The sequence below is a fragment of the Gallinula chloropus genome (assembly GCF_964237585.1).
Source record: "Gallinula chloropus genome assembly, chromosome: 19".
In the NCBI taxonomy this organism is placed as follows: Eukaryota; Metazoa; Chordata; class Aves; order Gruiformes; family Rallidae; genus Gallinula; species Gallinula chloropus.
The window spans coordinates 11,683,525-11,707,155 of record NC_140104.1 but is presented as its reverse complement, the minus strand read 5'-3'; the positions used below and the strand labels follow the sequence as shown (position 1 = coordinate 11,707,155).

The 23,631-nt window shown below is 50.7% G+C and overlaps 3 protein-coding genes across 4 annotated transcripts in view; 2 read left to right on the top strand and 1 right to left on the bottom strand.

Moving 5' to 3' along the window:
- The first annotated feature begins 3,922 nt into the window (after nt 1-3,922).
- Nucleotides 3,923-9,430, top strand: SERPINF2 (serpin family F member 2). Its single transcript, XM_084272874.1, has 6 exons — nt 3,923-4,461; nt 4,762-4,905; nt 5,087-5,290; nt 6,114-6,256; nt 6,835-7,039; nt 8,276-9,430. The coding sequence occupies exons 1-6, from the start codon at nt 4,050-4,052 to the stop codon at nt 8,599-8,601; spliced, it is 1,434 nt and encodes a 477-aa protein (XP_084129000.1). The 5' UTR covers nt 3,923-4,049; the 3' UTR covers nt 8,602-9,430.
- Nucleotides 9,431-13,766: 4,336 nt separating this feature from the next.
- On the top strand, nt 13,767-20,899 carry SERPINF1 (serpin family F member 1). 2 transcript variants are annotated; one of them, XM_084272873.1, is made up of 8 exons: nt 13,767-13,854; nt 16,523-16,608; nt 16,956-17,157; nt 17,236-17,391; nt 18,190-18,393; nt 19,172-19,314; nt 19,915-20,125; nt 20,499-20,899. In XM_084272873.1, exons 2-8 carry the CDS (start codon nt 16,531-16,533, stop codon nt 20,756-20,758), a joined length of 1,254 nt encoding a protein of 417 aa, XP_084128999.1. In that variant the 5' UTR covers nt 13,767-13,854; nt 16,523-16,530; the 3' UTR covers nt 20,759-20,899. The 2 variants fall into 2 exon arrangements, with proteins under 2 accessions (XP_084128999.1, XP_084128998.1); XM_084272872.1 differs by having other exon boundaries at nt 13,825-13,886.
- Nucleotides 20,900-21,428: 529 nt separating this feature from the next.
- Nucleotides 21,429-23,631, bottom strand: part of SMYD4 (SET and MYND domain containing 4) — a gene marked incomplete at its 5' end in the record, with an annotated part of 6,258 nt that continues 4,055 nt past the window's right edge. Inside the window, 4 exon segments of the mRNA XM_084273025.1 lie at nt 21,429-21,712; nt 22,306-22,429; nt 22,792-22,908; nt 23,334-23,466. Of these exon segments, the coding sequence (XP_084129151.1) occupies nt 21,562-21,712; nt 22,306-22,429; nt 22,792-22,908; nt 23,334-23,466 (525 nt within the window). The 3' untranslated portion in view covers nt 21,429-21,561.

Below are 23,631 nucleotides of genomic sequence, written 5' to 3'. Positions count from 1 at the left end.
GAGCTGGGTGTTGGGGGGCAGCTCTGTGCTGGAGGGGCGCAGCCGCGGCGCGGGGCTGGGTGGTGCTGGCAGCCAGAGCCCAAACTGGGCAGGACTGCTGGAGTTCTGTCCATGCCCTGAGACTCCTCCTCTCGTGTTCCTGAGGGGCTGGAGGAGGGATGCTGTGAGGATGCCGTGGGTGTAGCAGGCACAGGGACCCAGATCTGCTTTCCAAGGGGAAGTTGCAGTGGTGTGTCCCACAGTAGTTGCTGGTTGCAGCAGCAGGGGTGAGTTTGGGAACTGAGACCCGCTGCAAGGAATGGATAGCTGCAAGCGCTGCCATCCTGCTGGTGCTCCCTGCTGCTCCACAGGGATCCCGCTCCCACTGAGGACATGAACAGAGCTGGGAAGGATCATCATTGCTTCCCTGTATGGTGTAAAACTGCGCTGGACAGGACTGCTGGAGTTCTGCCTGTCCCTGAGACTCTTCCTCTGTGCCACGGCAGTGTGTGCGTGCCGCGGAGCCCGGTGCCAGAGCCAGCTCCTGCGGCAGAGCTCTGGTGCGTGCTGTGCCCCGGGGGGGGTACCAGCTGCTCTTGGCTCAGCTCGACCATCCCTGCCTCCTGCTCGGGTATGCAGGCACAGGGCCTTGGGCACCAGCCATCTCTTCAAGCTGATACAGTGGATGCAGCTGGGATACGGGGAGTAAATAGCTGGGGGGGGTTCCTGCAAGGAGAATTCCAACACCAGGGTAATAAATAGCAAGCCCTGTGTTTCCACTAAGGGTTAGGGATAAAAGCACATGTTCCTGGCATGAGGAGCGTGTGGAAAGCAGAGCCTGCTAGGGACAGCAGCCTTTGGATGCCAGTGGGAGTTTGGGAGCTGGTGAGCTTGGTGTTAACGTTCTCTGGAGGATACAGCAGCCCAAAGTGTGTCCTCATCTCCAACCACCCCACAACTCACTCCTGTCCCCCAAACAAATGTTTAACCGGATGCTGCAGGTCAATATTTGCTGCCAAATTCCCAAACGGGGGGGGTGGTGCTGAAGGTCGTTGCTGGCGGGTAGGAGGGGTGGACTGGAAAGGGACCGTGTTTGCCCCACGCAGAGCTGCCGGCTGGGCTAAAGCAGGTGCCAGCACCGTCCTGGGCATGAACAGCCACAGGTGAGGGGCAAACGAATGAGGATTTGACAGTACATGGGGGCTCCTCCAAGGAGCATCACCCCCCTCGCTGGGAGAGGGAGGTGGATTCAGCAGAGGGTCAGAGGATGGGCATCCCCAGGGAAGAAAGGGGACTTTGGGGTTATAGGCAGCTTCAGGATTGGGGTGCAGGAGGAGAGGGAATGGAATCGCCTCAAGTTTTGCTTCTTCCACTTGGCAATGGGGGTCACGGCCTCATGGTTGTGGGTGCAAGCAGCGCTGGGTGGTAAGTGTGTGGCAGCTGTGACAGCAGCCAGGCCTTGGCATGGGGTCTTTCTGCTGAGAGGTTATTTCTATTGGAAAGGGGGAAATGGCTGGGTGAAGTGGTGACCAGGGAATGGCTGGGGTTTCATCCATGGCCCTGGAAGCCTGGCTCCCAACTTGTCCCATGCAGGAACCAGAGTGCGGGGGTGGGAGAGGCTGGGTTTGCCAGCAAAGGGGGAAGGCGAGTGCTGGGAAGGGGAGGACTCTCTATTCCAGGACATACTGCTGAGGAACTGCCCTGCCCATGCATTTTCTACCTGCACAGTCCCTCCGAGGCAGCCCTTGCTCAGCGCCCGTAGTCCCTCTGTGGCAGGTTGGTATCTGCTCTCCCAGGAGCCAGGGGCACAGCTGAGGATGCCGTGCCCACACCTCGCTGGTTTGCAAGGACAGGAGCAGAAGCTCTTGGTCTTCACCCAGAGGCACAGTCTGTGCAGGGCTGATTAGGGAAATACTGTTTGTAACCCAGGGAAGGGAGGGTGATGGGGTCAGAACTGCAGGATCCAACGGGCCAGCATCGGGTAGGAGCTTGGCTGTGGTTACAGCTCAGCTCCAGCGCGGGTCCCTCTTCCTTTCCTCTCCAATTTCCCTGCCTTGGCGTTGGACCCAGGAGTCCTGTGTTGTTTCTTCACAGCATTGTTCATCTCCCTATCGCTTTCCACAAGCTCCTGCGCCAACCTGTTTGGCCAGGTTGGTAATTTTCTCCCTGTAGACCTGAGTAGGCTCAGCTTGCTGCTGCCAGGCAGCTGGGAATAACTCCTCTCTCTCGCTTGGTTCCAGGAATATGGCATTTCTCTGGGGTCTGCTGCTGCTCTGTCTTCACAGTCACCTACAGGTAAGTCACTCCAGCCATGGATGGAGGGGGTGTCTCTGCACTCCCCTTGCCCTCTCCCCAGCCAGCAAAGGGCGAGGGGAGCGAGTTGTCTCTCCTGCACCACACCACAGGGCAAATCCCTGTGCGAGGAGCCCTGGAAGGCAGGCTGGGGGAGGATGTGGCCTCTCTGCTATGGGGTTAGCTTGTGCCCCGGCCCAGCAAGGCTTCTGATTGTCTTTTCCATAGCTAAAACAGCTTGTGGGGCTTGTCATTAGTCAAGTGGATTTCTGTTGAAAAACCTTTGGAAATTTGGCTTCTGCTGTGTTTAGTGGCCGTGACCTTCAGGGTTAACAGGAGGTTGTTTAACAACAGCCTTTATTTCTCCTGTCTAAAATCTGGATCCCAGTCAGCTCTGCGATTGCAAAACCCCACTGTGCACTCTGCAGAGGACACGTTATTTTGTACCCTTCTGGCCTGGTCCCCCTCTAACCAAACCCAGCCCTCACACTCTCCCCCAGCTCCCCCTCACTTCCACCTCCCCTCGGCGCATCCCACCACCTCCTGTCCACCCTAAAGCCCTTCTCATGCGGCAGCCACACAAGGATGGCTGCAGCCTGGCTGGAGCCAGGCTCTGCCCTGGCCCCACCAGTATGTGTAGTGGGAGTGGAGAAGACCAATTCTGGGAATTCAGAGGAAATTATCTGCCCCCTGACTTTGTTTCTTTGTTGCTGTTTTATTTTTGCCCCCCCCCCCCCCCCCAGTTTTCTTCAGCACACGCCATCGAGCAGAAGCGTCTCTTCTTAGACAAGGATGGGCAGCTGAAGGTAGGTGATGGCTGGTTCCACCCCAGAGGATGGAACTTAGGCTTTTCCAGTTTGCCCTGAGATAGGATGAGGCCAGGCAGTGCCATGTACTGGTGCCAGTGCGATGAGAAGGTGCAGGCTTCCCTTCCCTCCTCACCTCCTTGTGCTCCTTCGTGGTTGGGAGCTCCAGCCTAAATAGCCAGGCAGCACGTGGAGCAAACATCCATAGCTGGTGTGGATAGGGCCTGGCAAGTGGGTTATTGACATGGGGAGATGAGGAAAATAAGGAGCTGTGAGGGGGGCTGCAGGAAAGACCCATAGGTGATGCTTCCCATCGAGCCTGGCTCTGATGGTGCAGCAGAGGAATGTCATCCGGATGCTGATGGGAACAGAGAGATCTGAGGGAAAAAGCATGTGTTTCAGGGCAGGAGCAGCAGTGCTGTAGGCTGAAGCTCTGAAAACTGGCGAGTGAGGGATTTGGAGAGAAATGGGGCTGAACAGAACAGGCAAGTCAGGAAGAGACAGATGCCCAGAGCAGGGCACGAGCCAAGCTGGCTCAAGGCTGTGACAGCAGCAGCGGGTGCTGACCGATGCAGCTCTAAAATAGGGGAGGGGAGGAGGTGCCAATCCACTGGGGATGGTGGATCTATAGACAGTGAAGGCACAGGACGTGTGCTGAGCAGCTGGTGGCTCTTGCCCTCGAAGTATGCCTGTTGGGCCTGTTTGCCAGGGAACCCTGAGGGCAAGCAGAGGAGCAACCACTGCAAGGCTCATGCTGTCTGTTTTCCCAGGATACAAGACCTTCTGTTTTCCAGACTCACTGAGGTGCTTTTCATCTCAAGGTTAAAAGGCAAACTGAGGCAAATCCACCACTAGAACAGAGAAGCTGGAGAGTTTTCTCAACCCATTTAGGTGTAAAGCAGTTAAAGCTCACGAGGGACAGTATCACCATGCTCCTGCTTTTCCAGCACTATCTTTGTTTCTCCCTAGGACATGAAAAGTGCTGGGACTGCAGAGTCTGCTGGGCTGGAAGCCATCCCAACCCTGCCAAAAGCAGAGCTGGAAGACATTACCTATGAGAACTTCCACGTGATTGATAGACCCCTGTTTCCTTACACCATGCTGACAGACGCGACGCATGACTGGTACCCAGAAGAAAAAGTCACAGTTGAGGCCGTGGGCTGTCCCAAGCCTCATGAACCACCTGGGGGAACTGCCTTTTCTGAAGAGGAAGGAGAGGCTGAGGATAACTGTAAGATGACTTGGAAGAAGAGCCAGAGGCTAGCAGATGGCTTGATGAGATTCAGCATCGATCTCCTCAGAGAGGTCCAGCTGGAGTCCAACAGCACCAACATGGTCCTGTCACCCCTCAGCATCGCCCTCGCCTTGTCTCACCTGGCACTGGGTAACTTCTTAGTCACAAAAGAACCATTTCCTGCCCTCCCCTGCCACCCCCCTGAGAGGCAATGTGTGAAATGTAAAGATTAAAGACAGCATGTTCCACTTAATCTTACTCCTGCAGCTTTAATTAGGTACAATTACAACTGAAGCTGCCCTCTGTGACCCTGCTGAGGCTCCTACTCTCAGGTTCCTCCGGCCTCTTTTGTTAAGCACAGCATGTTCCTGACAGGGGGGCAGGCAGAGGAACATCCCTGTTCCCCACTACGTAGGCATGACCTAACAGGAAGGGGACTTTGTCTTTTAGGAGCAGCAAATCAGACGGAGAAGCACTTGCTGGAGGCGATGCACCTGGAGTCGGTGCCCTGTCTCCACCACGTGTTGGGCACCCTCTGCAGAAGGCTCACCGAGTCCACCCTCAGCCTCGTCTCGCGTCTGTACCTGCAGGAAGGTGAGAGCTGGTGTTGGGGGGGGTTCTGCACTGGTGTGGAATGAAACTCATGGTGGCAGGAGCGTGATGGAAGCTGGGAGACATCTGGGTTTCCCTCAGCGCTCTCCTGGGCGATGTCACACCACCAAGCAAAGTTTTCCAGTGGCTGATGACTTCACGCAGGATTTTCCCCCTCTGCCAGGATTCGAGGTGAAGGAGAAATTCCTGGAAGACTCAGAGAAATTCTACAGGACAAAACCCACGATCCTTTCTGGGAACAGTGAGGATGACCTCGCCGCCATCAACGAGTGGGTGAAGGAAGCGACGAGTGGGCAGATACCCACCTTCCTACAGCACCTCCCCGAAAACACAGTGATGCTCTTGCTCAATGCCATCCATCTCCACGGTGAGCTCCACAGGCCTTTTACTTTTCAAGAGGGATAGTCAGGTGTCTACGTGCTCTCTGCAGCTGAATGGCTTCTCCTCCCATTGCTTCCAGCTACTCAATCTGCTTGTTCTTTCCTCCTACATCTGCTGTTCCTCTTGCTTGGATTTCTTTACAGTAATGATCCCCAACTGCTTCCTCTGCGCTAAAAACGTTACTTGGCAGCAGAGCCAGGGTGCAGCAGGTGGAACCTGCAGTATTTTTGCCTCTCACTTCAGGATCCCAGGCAGCAGTGGTGGCACATCGGTGCTCAGCTTAACCAGGTCACATGCAACTCGCTCCGCAGCAACCCCCCGGGCTCGGAGGCGGCTTCTGGGGGGGGGTTATTTTTGACCACAGCACAGTGGCCAGGAACCTCTTCCTCTTCTAATTCCCTGCAGGTTGCACACCAAAACACAGAGCAAACACTTCCAGAGTAAATCCACAAAGGTTTTAGCTTGGTCTGGGGTCACTGTTTCACTTTATGTGTGGCGGAGGCAACGCTCTTCATGTTTTCAGAGCACAAACATCCACTCCTTTATCTTCAGAGCCTTCAGTAATCTCCCACACTGAGGTGTGAGGATTAATCCTCGTTCTTTTTGTTAGTCTATAGTCCCTCTCTGGCAGATAAGAGCTTCAAGCCATTAAGGTTCTTCCAGCCTCCATACTGACTTCTCTTGGCTGTATTTTTCCTCACCTGGTCACTGTCTGCCTTGGAGAACTCGTGCTAGGAGTGTCAGCCAGGCAATTTCTGTTTTCCTACCCACATTTAACTTTGTTGGTTTCTAAATCTTTATTTTCACAGCGTTTTGGCAGAATAAGTTTGATGTCAGCTTCACTGGGCCAGACGTGTTTCACCTTGACAATGAGTTTGTGGTCCCAGTTGAGATGATGAAAGCCCAGAAGTACTCCCTGAGCTGGTTTACGCTGGAGTCCCAGGACATTCAGGTAGGGCTCTGTTAGGAGCACTACAGGTTTTGACTGGAATTTCCTCTCTCTGAGCTATTTTACTAACTGGAGGTATTCTTCCCAAAATAACTTCTGACAGGCATAGCACACAAATATTTAATAAGCATCCTTTGTCCTTGCTTTTAGCAAGAACGTTGACTCTTCACTGCCAGTCTCTAGGAAAAACCCCAAAGAGACATCCCCACTAAGTGGGAATTAATGGAGTTTTAAAGCCCTGAGTTAAAGATAAATGAGGAAATATGGAAAGGAATTCCCTCAGACAATGTGCTGTCGGAGCCTGTCAGAATACAGCTCTGCCAGAGTGGGTACAAGGTTTGTGTGTGTGGGCTTCCACTCTGCCCCATGGTCAGTCCTAACCAGGCAGTGGCTAAACACTGAAGTCTGTTGCTGTTACTCCAACAATCCTTCTGCTCTGAAGAAATCAGATACCTCCTTCCCACAAGGCTGCTTCTGTCTGATAGCTCCATAGTCCGACTAGAAAATGGCTAAATTAAAAGCATCACTTTCTGGACTTTCCTTCTTCTTCCTTAAATTCTTCTGGTTGGTTTTATTCCCAGGTGGCCAAGTTTCCCTTTAAGAGCAACATGAGTTTTGTGGCCATTATACCAAACCAGTACACTTGGAATACCTCTCATGTGCTGGAGAACTTCCCTTATAAACAGCTGTGCTGGCTTTTCCCCAAAGAGGTGCCCACTGCAGTGAAGATCCCCAAAATCAAACTGGACTACCAGCTGGAACTCAGCAAGGTTCTCAGTCAAATGGGTAAGGCCTCTAACAGAATGTGCACAGGATAAGCGAAGCTGATCATAGAATCCCAGACTGGTCTGGGTTGGAAGGGACCCCAAGGATCACAGAGCTCCAACCCCCTGCCACAGGCAGGGCCACCAACCTCCAGGCCTGGAGCTACACAAGGTTGCCCAGGGCCCCATCCAACCTGGCCTTGAACACCCCCAGGGATGGGGCATCCACCACCTCTCTGGGCAGCCTGTTCCAGCCCCTCACCACACTCCCCCCAATATCTCATCTAACCCTTCCCTCCTTCAGCTTCACTCCATCCCCCTTGTCCTGCCAGTCTCTGCCCTTTAACAAGCTGATTCCCCTCCTGTTCCTCTGCTCCCTTCAGGGACTGGCAGGCTGCAATGAGGTCCCCCCACAGCCTTCTCTTCTCCAGGCTGAACCAGCCCAGCTCCCTCAGCCTCTCTCCGCAGGGGAGGTGATCGATCCATACGGCATCTGTTCGCTGACTTACTAAAAGCTGCCATCCTTGTTTCTAACGCTTTGCCTCACAGCTTGCTCCTGATGACATCCAAACTCTTTCATCTCTTATTCCTCTCCTCCTCCATACTCTTCACTTGCCTAGCACCAAATGTTTTGCTCCAATGAGATGATCCTGTAGAGAAGGCAGCGTTCACAGTTCCTCACAGCTCTGCCTATTCCCCTTTTTGTAGCCAAGACCAACTTCCTCCCCAGGCAACAACCTTTATCTCTTACTTTGTCGTTTAACGTAGTGCACAAGGCACAGAACTCACTGACAGAGAGAATGTAGGTCACAAATCCTGGGACTGAGACCTTCCTGAAATAAAACACCGTGCCCTGTGCTCCCAGACAAGAATAAATTAAGAGTTTGCTTTATATTTGCAGAATTGCTTAAAAGAAAAAAAAAAATTAGTTCCCAGCCTAGCAAAAGAGCCTTCAGAGCCTTCAGAAAGCCTTCAGAGGCTTTCTGAGGAAGGCCTCAAGTTCTTGCACTGCTCTTCTAAGAGGTGAACAAAGGTGATAAAAACAGCTCTGGGTTTGGCATGCTCGGCTGTCCACACAGAAAGGGACTGGGGAACCTGGACAGCAGCCCATGTTTCTGTTGGGTGTCCAGTCCACCCACCTTGGTGGACAACCCAGGTAGCAAGAGACTATGGAACTGCTTTCTTCAGACAGCTTTGGGGAAAATCAGAGCTGATGGCACCAAGTGGGAAAGGTTAATTTAGTCTCGTTTCTCTGTAGGTCTCCAGGAGCTTTTCATGAGCCCAGACCTCCAGAAGATCACAGAGAAGCCTCTCTTTGTATCCAGCATACAGCATCAGTCTACACTGGAGCTTAAAGAAGATGGGGTGGAAGCATCTGCTGCTACCAGCGTTGCGATCTCACGGTCGGTCTCTGCCTTCAGCCTTGACCGGCCCTTTGTCTTCATTATCTTCGAAGATGAAACAGGCATCCCGCTCTTTATAGGCAGCGTCCGGAATCCCAACCCCAGTGCTGCTCCCCAGACAAAAGAGCTACAGGACTCACGTGAAGCCACCAATCTCAATGAGTACCCCATGCCCAAATAAGAGAGGAGCAGAGCCTAAGTGTTCTGGAACTGCTGCCTGACCCTTTGGACCAGCTGCGGACCCCCCCTGTCACAGAATCACAGAATCACAAGGTTGGAAGAGACCTTTGAAGATCATCAAGTCCAACCATTCCCATCCTATGCTAAACCATATCCCCTGTCCTTGGAGACCTCCCTCTGAGGCCACAGGAGGCAATGCCTGCTTTCCTTTGCAGATCCCTACAGACCAGTCCTGGGACAGCCCCTTCCAGCCTTGAGGAGCTCCTTCAGGCTGGGGTTCCCCTCTGTTGAACCTGAAAAGCTTGCTCTGCCTGGATTTCCCTTCCAGGGCTCTCAGTCATGGAAGGGAGACTTCCTTGTCCCCAGGCTCTTATTAGAGTCTTTATTAAGCTCTTCTCAGAGTCCCCCGTAGCCCGGAATCATCATTAGCATCTGGCAGCTTGGACAGCAGCCAGAGATATTAATACGGCTCTTCCTTCCGCAGTTCCTGGGAACATGTCTCCCTCCAAGTGTTCCTCTGAAAACCATCTGTACCCACCTAGAAAACGACCTCTAGATCGACTGGACTAGTAACCAGTTGTCTTCCCTAGGATGTGTCACAAGCGTTTCCAGGCACAGGCTCTCTTCAAAGATTCCCTTTTCCCCACTCCTTGGTTATGGGGATCTGATGTGGGAGGGTCTGCAGTGGGAAACCCCCTTGGATCCTTATCTCCAGCTCTTTTCCTGGGAAACTCTAGATTCTTGGGTAATGCTAGATTTTTCAAGACATATTTTATAAAGTGTTTTTTAGTAATTTTTATGTTGGCAGAATAATAAAGACTAAAGCAGAATCTATTTGCTCAAGGTGTTGCATCAAAAGACCAACAGAGAAAGGGAAAAGGCACGAGACCCCCATGCCCCAAGGCACAAGACTTGAGAGATTGCAAAGGTTGGGAGGAAAAAAGTCTGGGTGTGAGAGATGGAAAGTTGGGGGGGGGGGGGTCTTGGGAAGGATCCACTTTCTGCTGCACCTCATCGCAGAGTGCAACAGGGGCTATGAGCTGAGATGGCTAATCTGAAAAGACCATCCAAGGACCGAGTCCAATAAGCTTTGGGCATCTCACCTGTGCAGGGAGCACTCACTGGGCCTGAGCTGGATTTCTGAAATGGGCAGAATTCCTTGAATCAGTGCATGGGCTCAGTGGCATTTGGACAGGGGGGAATTCCACCTGTGAGCAGGGACAAGCAGGGATGTGACAGTCCTTCGTCTTCTCTTGGGCAAAACCTGGCCATTGCTGGTATCTACTACGAGGTTCAAAGGTGCTGGTCTGGCATCTGCTATCTGTTCTTCTACTGGGGTACTCCTGGCTCCATAGCACAATGCTATGGATGGTTGGGACGGCTTCCAGGGAAAGTAGGGGCAGATTTTGATGCCTGTAGCTGATCATCACTGCTTTGCCCCTGTTTGGGCAAAAAAACAATGTCCTGTGGCATCCCCTCCCAAGGCTGAGGGGAGACCTTAACAGAGCCTACACTGACCTGACAGGAGGGTGCAGAGAGGTGGGCGATGGTCTCTTCAGCCAGGGGACGGGAGATGGGACAAGGGGAAATGGCCTCAAGCTGCACCAGGGCAGGGTGAGATCAGATGTGAGGGAAATGTTCTTCCCTGAAAGAGCTGTCAGGGCCTGGAACAGGCTGCCCAGGGAGTCGGTTGAGTCACGAACCCTGGATGTGTTTAGCAGACAGGTAGATGGGGTGCTCAGGGATCGGGTTTAGTAGAGAATAGGAACAGTTGGCCTCAATAATCTTAAAAGTCTATTCCAACCTTGTGGTTCTGTGATTCTGTGATCTTCACTTTTGTCTGAGATGGGCAGAGCTCCCCATGTCCTTTCTGAAGTAGCAGTGCAGTCTGAACTAAGCTACCATGAAACAACCTTGGGAGTCCTCCACCCAACCAAGCCATCCTACCACTTAAAAATATTAGCCTAAGTCGCCTTGGCCTGCCCTGCTGCAGCTATTCCTGTACAAAACACCTGCTGCCCACAGTCTATTCTGCTTCCAACCTCCCTCAGCTTCTGGGTAAAAAGGATGGTGCTCTGTTTTTGTGAAACAGCAGTTACAGAGCACCAGGGCCACCCTTCTGGCAGTGTTTTCCTCACTGGGAAGTCTGCCTTCCCTCAGAGGAAGGAGCAGAATGCTTCTGGGAGCCTCCATCCCTGAATAGTCTGCACCATCTGCTGGAATAAGGGAAGGACTGACTCACCAACCACGAATTTCGGGGATGCAGGAGACTTTGGGGAGTAAAATCTCCTGTGTCAGACCTGCAATTACAGAGTTCTTGCAGTCTAAAAGGGGAAGAACAGCTCAAGAGGATGTCTGCCCCTCAAACCATCGCAGAGACACGTATCCTTCAAAAGGAGGGTGTAATTACCAGGCTGTATAATTTTAACAAGTAAACCCACAGGAATTCAGCCCTACTATGAGGGCATAGCCCTAGCCCACAGGGAACATTTTAGCTCGTTTATTTATAGATATCCCTTCCTAAGATTCACTGGCCCAGGCCTTAGGTAAGTGTTGCTTTAGCTCCTCCAACCTCAGCACCAACCTCCCTCAATCCCACCCTGGTGCATTACAACCCCTGTGAGTCCTGCTTGCCCTGTCCCTGCCCTCCAGCTCCCCCTATTCTACAGAGTGTTCTCCCCTTGTTCTCAGCTTCCTGAATGGCTTAGTTCTCATTTCCTACTTTCACCTTTCTACCACCCCTCCTTCTCCAAGCTGTTCTTGTCCAACGGTTGTGTTCATCTCCCCTGACACTGCATCAGCCCTCCACGACTGTGCTTTGCTCTACAAATCATCCCCTACACCAGCCTCAAGACTCTTCCTCACTCCACTGACACTGCCAAAGAGGCAGCTGGTGGAATGCAAAGGGATGTTAATGCCTCTGCTCAGGAACTCCTGCTTGGTGTTGCTCAGCTCATGTTGTGACTGGGCTCTGTTCTGGAGAGGACAAGGGCCAGCGTGGACTTGTCTGCTCCACAGCTCACCTGCACCCCTGGCTGAGAACAAGTGAGTCTCAGTATCTGGGATAGTAGATGTATTTTTTTCCTTGATAAAGCGAATCGCTATGAACATCACAGACTCACAGGGGTTGGAAGGGACCTCCAGAGCCCATCAGGTCCAACCCCCTGCCAAAGCAGGGTCCCTAGGACAGGTCACACAGGTTGGCGTCCAGACAGGTCTGGAATATCTCCAGAGAAGGAGACTCCACACCCCCTGGGAAGCCTGTCCCAGGGCTCTGTCACCCTCACCATGAAGAAGTTCTTCCCCAGATTGGTGCAGAACTCCCTGTGCTCCAACTTGAGGCCATCGCCCCTTGTCCTGTCCCCACAGACACTGAGAAGAGGCTGCCCATTTCCCCCTGTGTCCCACCCTTCAGATATTGATAACCATTGATCAGCTCCCCTCTCAGTCTCTTTTCTCAAGGCTGAACAGAGAAGTGAGCAGCTCAGCAGCAGAAGTGAGCACAGTTCAGACACCGTATTGCCTACGCTCTTGAACCCGAACTAGAACGGCAGTAAAATGATTTGCACTGATTTAACAAAACCCTTGCATCTCGTTAGGTGAGCATAACAAGCCACATCAGGGATTCACCTGCAGGAATACTGCTTGCTTTGGTCTGTAATAACGTTCTACACTCAATGGGTTAAAACCAAACCTGTGTTTAGATAGATGGGCTTTCATTTGAAGCTACAGACAAAGATGTAACAATGCCTCTGGTGCCCCTTCCACAAAGGACATTTAAATACCACTAATGAAGCATCAAGAAGAGATGAAAACCACCAGAAGATATCCCCACAGCCAACACCCTAGTTCTTGGGCTGACAATGGAAGACTAAAGAACACAAGCATCCCTCTGCAGATGACTTCTTGCAGAGCAAGCTGAGAAGCAGCTGAAAGCAGAGCTGTTGCTCCTGTTAGAAAGGGTTGCCCTCAAAGCACTGACTAATCATGGGGCAGACGACTTAATTTGCTTTTCCAGTTTGCAAAAACCAGCAGCTAGTGCTTCTATGAACCAGCCTTTCCTCTTAGCTGGGGACTGGATGAGCTCAGTGCCAGGACGCATGAGTAACTCCTCATTAACTGTTAGTGCCAGGCTGGCAGCCCAAGAAGATGTCCCCATGAAAGCCTAGGCTGGGGGCACCGACATTACTGGCTACAATTTAGTCCCAGCATTTCCAAGCAGACAAACCACTGACCACAGGCTAGCTGTGTGTCCAGTTAGCCCAGTATGGTCTCTCTTTCCCTGCAGCCAGTAATAAATGACTTGGGGAGGTGGGGGGAAAGCCCAAACTGACTATGGACAAGGAAAAATGACTTTTCTCTGGGTGCACTGCCCAGCTGCCAAGCCTGACATTACATCCAACCATCGTTGCCTTCAACAGACCTGTATTCCACTCATTTGTGGGTTGGGGTTTTTTTCCACCCCAAATCCATTTATCTTTAATCTTCTGCAATATCTAATTACAATGAGTTTTACAATTTAAGGCTTACCAAATTAATAAATGCACTCCCTTGTTTGACACGTGCCCTGATGGGTGCTCCCTTGGAGTCTTCTACTGTGAAACCCAACGGAACTCCTCAACCCCTTTCCCTTCCCCAGGTCCCGTACCACTCTGTCAGCTCCTGCAATGTTCCGTTAATTCATCAATTCATCTTTTGTTTTACCAAGAGTCCTTGGCTTTTTAGTCGTCTTCTTTTGGGCCAAACCCCCTCAAAGCCAGTCACATTAGTAACTTCTCATTAACCAGTAACTACCACCAGTCAGAGCCGCTTCAGAGCATCTTCCCCTTGGTGGCTTGAAACAGCCAGAGGGATCCCGCTTCAGCTTCCCAGCTTCCCATGTCTCTCCATTAAATCTTGGGCATCACCCCATAAATCCATTGAACACCCCTGAGTTTAACCATGCCCCTGAGAAAGCAGGGATTCCCTCGTGTGACACAGGGCAGAGCTGCAGGGGTACAGCCCGGCTCAAGGAGGGCAGGAGCTGTCCCCATCCTGCTGTTTTGGGGGTGCAGGGGGGCAACAGCCAGCGCGATTCAGCGGGAGGGGGGCAGCGGCTGGAAAATGGGAGCAGAGCACTTTAAGAGAGCCCTGGGAAAGCTGTAACCCGAAGCCGAAGGCTGGGCCCGGGCAAGCAGCAAAAAGCAGCTGTGGATGTACTGAACCCGCACTTGTCCCTGAATCGCACCGACGGCAGCGACGGGAGGAGCCCGAGGTAAAGGACAACCCAGCCCGAGTGCGGGACAGGTAAGGGACAGACCGGCCCCAGTGCGCGACAGGTAAGGGACAGCCCAGCCTGAGGTGAGGGACAGGCAAGGGACAGCCCAGCCTGACGTGAGGGACAGGTAAGGGACAGCCCAGCCTGAGGTGAGGGACAGCCGGGAGGAGCCCGAAGTAGGGGACAGGTAAGGGACAGCCCAGCCCAAGAGCCTAGCCCAAGGTAAGGCACAGCTCATCCCCACTCCACAGCCCTTGCCAAGGAAGCAGAGGGCAGGGGCTGAGGCAGGGAAGCTCTAGGAAAACCTGGGAAGCGGGAAGGAGAGTTCTTCTGCCCATGTTAAAGGGTGGGTGGGGTTCTACCAGACGAGGTGTCTTCACCAGGGGCTGGGAGCCACTGGCATCCCAGGGCAGGTCTTCACCTCTGGAGCCGAGCCTGGGGACTGGGTGGGTTTCTGTCCTCACAAGCAGCTGTGTCACAGCCCAGAACAAGGGTTTTCTTTGTGATGGTAACAGTTCTGCTGATAGTCGAATTCTCTAGAGCTGCTGTTTGCAGGATGCTTGGGAAGGGGTCAGTGCTGCAGGGTGGAGCGCTTACAGCCTGAACTCGTGGGTGATGACCCCAAAATCAGGGGTGTTTATCAATACTGTGAGACTGGTACCACTATAGATGGAAAGCAAAAACAGCTCCTTCACACCTGTGGGCCCTCACAGACAGACAGCTCCCAGACATCAAGTTCCTTCTCAGCTCATCTCCGTTTCCCTCCTGTACTTTGCTGACTGCAACAGCGCATGCCGCATGCTGTTGCTCCTTCTCTTCTCTTTAAAGGCAGCCACTGATTTCAGTATCATGCCTGAAACCATCCCACCTTCAGCTCCAACCAAATTCTTTTCCCTGCATTTTTGGCTGCGCGCTGAGAGACATGCAAATGGGATCCAGATGTTCAGGCCAATTCAAACGCGAAAGGCTTTGTCTTTCTAAAATGGAAATTGCTTTTTGGCAAAGCTTGAGAAATATGAAGCTGGTGACAGTACTGGCAAAAACAATACAAATCTGCAAAACCAATCTCCGCTCGCAGGCTCCCAGGAGCTCGGTGTAGTTGGAAGTGAGGGTTGTGATGAGATGTACTCTTTTTTTTTTTTCTCAGAGGAAAGGTTCTGCTCCATGGAAAACCTTCATCTCTAAACTAGACTGAGCCAAGGCTCCTCTGCTCAGCATGCAAGATTAGTGCTCGGTGCAGGCATCCTCACAAAGCCCTTGCTAAGACCTTCTTAACTTAGATTTACGCAGGGCTTCTGTCCTCCCTCTTTCAGCGTGGTGCCTGTCCCTTGTACAGCTCCGCAGTGAGATGAGCAAACCCGACATCGTATCTGCTATCGTGGCACCAAACATGTTGCTTTGTCCCAGTGTAGTAAATCCTCTTCTGCACCAAACACCTCATCTACTCAGCAGCTAGCATGCAGCAGGTGACAGGATGCAAGTGCACAGGGAAGGAGCGGGTACTGCTTCCACGTTACGCTGTCTAACCATCGATAAAAACTTAAAACCTCCATTGTGACACCTTTTTCTCCATGGCAGAACTACCTCCAGAAGAAAAGAGGTTTGGGCAGGAAAGGGAAAGAGCAAACTGCCCTTCCCTGAAGTAAAACCTCTGCCTGGACAGCCTGGGTCCTGAACTGGAGGCTGTTGTAGCCACGTGGCTTGAAGTTGTATTTCTACCAGCAGGCGTGTTTTCTTTATAGCTGAAGTTAATCTGAAACACATGTTCTGTCTCCTACTTCACAGATGCCTGGATCACAGGGGTTAGTTAAATACAACTCTCTTGCTTTAATTTCTGGGAATCTATATAAACATTGCTTCAGACCAGCCTCAGTGGCGTCTGTTCTCAGGGGCATGACACTTCTGCAGTAGCTCTGGTTTACCCACAGTGAAACCCTGGGTTACACGCTGCCCTTTGGACCAGACAGATCTGTCTGGAAGTGCCATATATGCCAATACCAGAGTGATTAGAAGTGGATTCCAGAGAGGGAACAGCTTTGGGGAGTTGGGAGAAAAGTACCAACCTCCATTAAAAATGTTGAAAAAGCCAAGCTCTGCCTTTCACCACTTCTCTGGATCCAGTGTTAGGTATTTACTCCCAGTCCCTTTCCTTACTGTCTTAAGAAAGCTCTTCTACTTTACCAAATCACAAACAAGAAACAGAAGGATGCATACAGGCTGTACAGCTTTCCAGGTACATGCAAGACACAAGAAACATGGCAAACTCCTGCCTGAGGCAGGTAACTTGTACAGTAGAGCAGCAATAACCAGTGCCCCATCCAACAACACGGATTTGCTACTTTTTCTAAATGGAGTATTGATTTTTTTATTTTTCTTTAAGTCTAGAACTCAGAATATGAGATTTTCTGGACCTTGGCACTCAGTAACTGCCAGCATCAGTGTGGCTTGGGCCACACACATCTGCTTTTTGTGCTTGCCCAAGTCACTGGGGCCAGGCTGGCTGAATACTTCAAACTAAAGAAGAAAACCCAGCTAAGATCAGGTGTGTGTTTTGCAATTGGGAAGGACGAGCAGCGGCACGTGTCACAGCTGGGTACAAGGGACAGTAGCAGAGAGGTGTTTGCTCAGTTGCTCAAGTTGCCTCTGTCATGTTCTTACTCTGTAGGTTCCGGCATGCAGATTCCAGCGGTTCTCCTTTTCCTGGGTCTCTTAACTGTCCCAAGCAGATCCCAGAACTCAGCTACTGAGCAGGTGAGTAGGAGACAACAGCAGAGAGCAAGGGAGAGATAACTCAGAGCAGGTAATTTAGAGAACCTTACGAAAGCATTAAGCACTACCCTCCTAAGTTACCAGGATCTTATTTAGCTACATAATGAGACTAACTCCTGCTTTGCTGGGCTAAAACCACAGCAGTTACATCAGGGGATGATGGTGAAGCAGAAATAGTGGATTCCAACCTGAGCACCACCTTCAGCTTTACAGGGACACTTTAAAGTAACTGTCCCTACGCTCTCACTCAGTAAGATTAAGCCAGTATTTGTGTGGATTGCTTGCCTTTGAGATGTTTATCCCAACTCTACCCTCCCCATGCCTGCTAGAGCTCTGCCACCGCTGATGGAGCTAACGCTGGCGAGGTAGAAGAGGAAGATCCCTTCTATAAGACCCCTGTAAACAAGCTGGCAGCTGCAGTCTCCAACTTTGGCTATGACCTCTACCGTCAGCAATCTAGCCGGACAGCCACCACCAACGTGCTGCTGTCTCCATTCAGCCTGGCTACTGCACTTTCTGGTCTCTCACTTGGTGAGTCCCTGTCCCCTGTCCTCATGTGTGGTTTGGCTGGACAGATCTTCCCTCACACCATGTCCTTGGCATTGGCAGGGGCTGGAGAACGAACAGAGGATGTGATTTCTCGCGCTCTCTTCTATGATCTGCTTAACAAAGCTGAAGTCCACACCACTTATAAGGACCTGCTGACCAGCGTGACTGGACCAGAGAAGAGCATGAAAAGTGCCTCCCGTATCATCTTGGAGAAAAGTAAAAGTCCTTCTTCCCTTCTATCAAAATTTACCTAAATCACTAGCAGCAGGTAGAACACACTGACTAACACCACACTAAGAGCCTTGGCTCTGGCATACTCTTGAGCCAGGATGCAGACAGTACGTGGAATGCTGTTGGTGCTCCAGAAAAAGTCTGGAAAGTTTGTGGGTACATAAATAAAAGACCAGACACAAGTGCACACAAAGACACTGGTGACGGAACAGCTAGCACACAGAAGACCTAGAAGAAACTTGCTGAGAATTTTGCCTTCACTCTAGGTTTCCTGGCAGGGCTCGCTAACTGCCAGGAATCACAAATCCCATTTTCTATTTGTGATAGCATTCAGCCATATTCCTTTGTTTAATTCCTTGCAGAACTATTGGAAATGTCTGCTTCCAGCATGCAGCAAACATCTGCTGAGGGAGCTAAGAGCTATCTTTTGGAAGCCGCTGGTTCCAAGAACCCAATAGGTTGAGTAAGCTGTACACACAAAGCGAGCTGGAGAAAGAAGAAAGGCTGATGTTGGAGTAGCTGTGTCCAAGCATTCTGTTCTTATCTCCCTGCTTTACTTTTCAGGAGAGAGTTATCCCATACTCCACACCATGGGTGGCTATAGAATTTGGATCAGTTTCCTCCGTGCGCCTTCAGTCGTTCTTCTTCAAAGCAGGTTTCTGTATACACACACCCACAGATGTTTTATGAGAGAACTGCTGCTGGGCTTTGGATTGCAATCTGCTGCCTTGAGAGTGTTTTGATAAGGGAACTAGCTGCAATATCCATGTTTTTGTTCCCCAGGACTGAGAGTGAAGCCTGGTTTTCACAGCCAACTAGAGAAATCCTACAAGATGCGTCTGAGGGCACTAAGTGGCAACACCCAATTAGACCTCCAGGAAATCAACAACTGGGTACGGCAGCAGACCAAGGGAAGGATTATGCGGTTTATGAAGGACATGCCCACAGATGTCAGTATTCTCCTTGCTGGGGCTGCTTTCTTCAAGGGTAAGAACCTCGTGTGCTTGGTTACAGTGAGGGTGTGTTAAGCACGTGTAGAAGACGCGCGAGGGAACGCTCCCGCTTCCAACACAGCAAGGGGGCTGCCAAAGTGCATGAGAAGAAAGCATTTGAGGGCACTTAGTACTGAAGAAATGCAGGCTACCTGAACACAAATAGTCCTTGAGGGAAGAATTTTTACTCTTGGGAAGCTGAGTCTTGACCTGTTTGCAGTAAGAGACCAGAAAAGGAAGGTTAAACTCGCAGGACTCCACAGCAAGAGACAGAATATTATCATTTAGGGAAGGCACAGCTCAAAAAAGCACACTGAGCCTTTCCACCAGCATAGAGGGAACGGAGGGAGATAGTAGAGAGCTGCTCTAGAGCATGCTGTAAGCCGTGTCCTGGAGAACTGCTGCTCAGAGGCAAGGAGCAAAATAATGGGTGGGGAGAGAGGCACTTTATATGCATGGACACAATTCTTACCCTTTAAATAGTTCTGTAATTACGTAAGTAGACATCAACTTCCCAATAGCAACTCCACCCATAGGCTGGCTTGATTTTTTATTTCCCACTTCGCCAGTTCTCAGATGAAAAGAAGGGGCCAAAGAGTGGCAGGAGATCAATCGCTCCCATCAGTCTATTTCCATCTCTATCATCATTCAGTTATGCCTCAACTCTTAAAAGCACAAATACCATATATATAAAGTGTGAGATTGCTCAGCCACAGGCATAAGCCCCGTTTCCTAAGCTGTTATTTCACAAAACACTCCCTTTTATCTTTTAGGGATGTGGAAAACCAAGTTTGACACCAAGAACACTGCCCTGAAGGATTTCCACCTGGATGAGGACAGAACCGTGAAGGTGTCCATGATGTCAGAGCCCAAAGCCATACTGCGATACGGTTTTGACTCAGAACTCAACTGCAAGGTCAGAGAGCAAACGTTACACAAGACCTCCTAAACCTACTGAGGAACAGGCTCAGCTACACTTACCTGTTAACCTGTTCCAGAAGACAGCCCTCCTGCTCCCCTTGGGATAGTTTTGCAATCCCTATTTTGAAAGGCAGCGTGTTGATTCTTAGCATCCTACCTCCACACTTTAAATAATGCACAGGTCCTACTAGCCTGCATTGCTTGATCTAAAAGTTGGGCAAGAAGGGCAGGGCACGCTCCTCCAAACTTTTCCATCTCTGCCTGTTTGAACAAACCTTTTGCTGTAGCATGAGCCCAAAGGTGTTGCAGCTGAGAATCCCCCCCAGCAATGCGGCGGTTCGTTACAGGACCAGATAGGTAAGAGAGGGCACTTGCTGCGTAACAGCGGGGAGTGCAGCAGGGGCTGATGAAAGCCTGTGTGCCAGAGGGGTCAGGAAGTGATGTCATGTGTGATAAAAGCAAACAGGGAAGACCACTAAAGGTTAACTGGAAAGGCTGACCAGGCAGTCCAGATTCAGGCCTGTGCCTGGTACGGGATGGGTAAAGCTGTTCATTAATTGATGTGACCCTTTCTTATTTACAACTGGCCTTCCAGATTGCCCAGCTGCCACTGACAGAGGGAATCAGTGCCATGTTCTTCCTGCCTACGAAGGTGACCCAGAATATGACTCTGATTGAGGAAAGTCTTACTTCTGAGTTTGTCCATGATGTGGACAGGGAGCTGAAGACAGTCCATGCTGTGCTAAGCTTGCCCAAACTAAAGCTCAACTATGAAGAGGCACTTGGCAGCACGCTAAAGGAGACAAGTACGTACATCACACACCCTCCACAGCCTGCCAGGGCTCCAAGCAGTGGGCAAGTTGCTTCCTGCTCTCAGAATATTAAGCTGTTGAGTTATTAGGTCCTGCTGTCAGTCTGTAGAGATCTCAGCAGCAACTAAATCACTTTGGTCCAGGACTCTGCAACTTTTTATCACCTCTCTCTGCCAAGCTCATGTAACGCTTCTGAGATTGAGAGGGAGAAGCTCAATACAAATAGATGCAAGCTGCTTCTCCCTGTTCCCCCCAGTAAACTCTGCCAGAGCAGCTTCATGCCCTCCTTGCTTGCAGCACTGGCAGTACTGCTCCCTGACCTGCCATCTGTGCTTTCAGCTCATGGGATTTTCTCTCTTTCCTCCAGGGCTCCAATCACTTTTCGCATCACCTGATTTTACCAAGATTTCTACCAAACCTATTAAGCTCACTCATGTGCAACACAAGGCAGTTCTGGAGCTTAGTGAAGATGGGGAAAGGTCCACACCGAATCCTGGGGTGAACGCTGCTCGTCTGACCTTCCCCATCGAGTATCACGTGGACAGACCTTTCCTTCTTGTACTGCGAGACGATACCACTGGAACCCTTCTCTTCATTGGCAAGATCCTGGATCCCAGGAGCATTTAGATCCCTTCACAATAATCTGCAATGGTAGGGCCCAAATGGAAAGGGTGGTATTGGGAGGGATATTGGCTCCCTGCTCTGCTGCACAAAGACACAACGTGCGAATCTTTTGCCTTCATGCTGCAATAAAAGAGCTTTTGCTATTACTCTCAGCAAGCCCCAGTATTCTCCCTCCAAAGATTGTCTGCCTATGTCATAGGCTTTCACACTCCCATTTTCCCCAGATGAGACACAGTTGTGTGTCTTACACACGAACATCATACTGCATTTTTCCCTATCATGTCTTCCAACCTGCTGCCAGCTGTTTACATGGAATCCCTCATCACTGCCAGGTCTGTGCTGCTAGCCCCTCCAAGTAATACACTGCCCCCTCTCACAGCTTCTAAGTTTGCACTTCCCAGCCTGCTCACCCATCTCAGCCTTTCACATTCCACACTGGCAAGAAGAAAAGTGCTTCACAGCATTAGAAACAGAAGGCAGTGTGGTCTAGATGACTGTGTGTTCACAACCACCTGGGTACTGCACACAGGAGAGGCACAGCTCCAGAAACACACGCGTCCACAAGCACCTCAAACGTCTGCTTCAAACCCACGTGCAGATGTGACACAACAGCACCATTCCCACCATGCCACATGTTCATGTTAGAGCTGCTCATTTTATTTACAACAGTCTCACTAAAAGAGGGTTTCAGATTCCGTTGAAGTAGCTGTTACAAATGACTTTCCAGCCTGTACTATGAGACTACCTTACCACATGAAACTCGGCTTTGGTGAAAGGTCCCACTGCAGCTGCCTTTGACAGGGAAATTAAGTCCTCTGAAGGATGCTTCTGGGAAGCTCTAACAGACAGGTCTTCATTTCTTGTAGCTCCTGGATCTGAGTACTCTGAGGACCACAGTGCACTGACAAAATCTCCTCTGCTCTTTGAATCGTGCTCAGAGCTTCAGAAACTGCAAATCTGAAACAGGAAGAGAATAAGAACAGAGTATACAAAATACTCAATCCAGCTCCTTGACTTAGCCAAGCTTTAACCCCTCCCCCAACAGAAACCTAAACCAGCTCATGGGTAGAGATCCTCCCCTCCCTGCCTTTTGGCACCAGGCAAACAGCGTGCACTTACCTCAGCTGCAAAGGGAGGATGGGGCAGGGGGCAAGGTAAGGAGATGGACAGAGTCAGAGCATTATATCAGGGTACAGGTACCCACTACATCACCTCTGCAGTCCCTGCTACAGTTTGTTCAGTGGAAGGGAGGTGGTGGTTAGATCTGCAGGAGGTGGCAGGGGATCTGCTTGCCAAGAGGGTCAAAATAAAGCAAAGGGGATTTGATTGCTGTAGAACTGAGATGTAAGCACCTAGGGTGACTGGTTGTCAAAATAAGAGAGTCAGGAGGCATAAGTGAACCCCAACAGGGTTAGTGAGCTTCTGTACCTGTGCCAGACTACCCTAGGTCCTGCAGGATACCCTGCAAGGTGCCAAGGACCACCTGCCATGGCATTGTGTCAGACACAGGAGAGGTGCAGGGAAGGGACAAAGAATCAAAGCAAATTTACCCATTGAAGAGAATCTGTGCCAGCTTGAAAAGTTCATGGCCCATTTCTACACTTGATGGCCCGTGGTGCTTTTCCACAATCTCAATACTCCTCTCCAGGTGTCTGGCTGCATCCTGCCACTTTCCTGATGGAAAAAAAAAAAAGAACCCAAGCCCAAACCAAATCAGAACCTGAGTCAGGAATAAATCCTTCTAGCACTGCTGCCACCTGTAGAATCTGACAGCACTATGCAAAATGTGATGAACTCTGCCCACAGCATTCTTGGGAGGCTGCTGACCTCAGACTGAGGACAGGGAATCTAGAACATGAGATCACATTATTGTTCACTGGCTGCTGCAGATGCAGTTTTAGCTAAAGTAGTCTGAGAGCCCTGCTGTCCAACTAGAGAAGCGCAGCAGGAGAAAAGTGAAAGGGCTAGTCAGAGAAGAGGCTAGTCATGTTAAATTCAAAGCTCAGAAAACTAAAGATGAGAAGACAATGTCATACCTTGAGTAGCATAGACCTGTGCCAGATGATCCTCCATCTCTCCCATCAACAAATGCTCTGGAGACAAGAAGCTTCTAGCATCCACCTGACACTTCAGGAGCATTTTGATAGCCTGATCTATAACAAAACAGGGTATAAAATTCCTCCTTACTTACCAGACTCTAGCTTTTCATGATGCAGGAAATAAAAGTCAGTCCAATCTCATCTTTGCTAGGTTTGGATTTGGTTAGGATTCAGCATCGACTTCATCTGGAACCTGCCCTACTCTACCACAGTGTTGGCCAGACTTGCTCCAGAAAAGCAAAGCCTGGGAATTCATAACCCCAAAATGACCCTGAGTTCTTTTAGTTACTATGGAACAACGTGTGACTTGGATTAACACCCGGATCGGGGGGTATAAAAAACCCTAAAGCTCAAGTCCCCAGGGACACCCAGGCTGTAGGCCAGAGGACCCCAACTGCATAAGCAACAGTGCCATCTCATGGCTAGGACTACATCTCCGAGGCGTACTGCTGACCTTAAAGGGGAGAGCCGAGCCTTACCAGCCTTCCTGTCTCTCAGCAGTTCTAAGGCTTTCTTGATTTGCTGCTGAAGGTCCCCTAAACGGCGCGACAGGCTCTCTCTGCTGACCGAGACCGCACAGGCTTCATTTGAACAACAAAGCGTGTCTTCTCCCTGCAGAAATCATCCCTGAGATCATCCCTGCTCATGTTCAACTCAAAGATTATTTGCTGTCTCTGCTATCTCTGTGTTAGGTTAGAGAGATGCTAAACAGTTCCTGGGTTGCATTAATTAAACAAAGTAACTTGCCTGTGAATTACTATGAGTTTATTTGAGTTT

What these genes read in the sequence shown, in the direction of transcription:
- SERPINF2 (XM_084272874.1), top strand. Translation starts at nt 4,050, where the DNA reads ATGAAAAGTGCTGGGACTGCAGAGTCTGCTGGGCTGGAAGCCATCCCA. An exon ending in CTTGTCTCACCTGGCACTGG is followed by an intron (nt 4,462 to 4,761) that starts GTAACTTCTTAG and finishes TTTGTCTTTTAG; the next exon opens with GAGCAGCAAATCAGACGGAG. An exon ending in CAAGGTTCTCAGTCAAATGG is followed by an intron (nt 7,040 to 8,275) that starts GTAAGGCCTCTA and finishes GTTTCTCTGTAG; the next exon opens with GTCTCCAGGAGCTTTTCATG.
- SERPINF1 (XM_084272873.1), top strand. Translation starts at nt 16,531, where the DNA reads ATGCAGATTCCAGCGGTTCTCCTTTTCCTGGGTCTCTTAACTGTCCCA. An exon ending in AGAACTCAGCTACTGAGCAG is followed by an intron (nt 16,609 to 16,955) that starts GTGAGTAGGAGA and finishes CATGCCTGCTAG; the next exon opens with AGCTCTGCCACCGCTGATGG. An exon ending in CAGCACGCTAAAGGAGACAA is followed by an intron (nt 20,126 to 20,498) that starts GTACGTACATCA and finishes TCTTTCCTCCAG; the next exon opens with GGCTCCAATCACTTTTCGCA.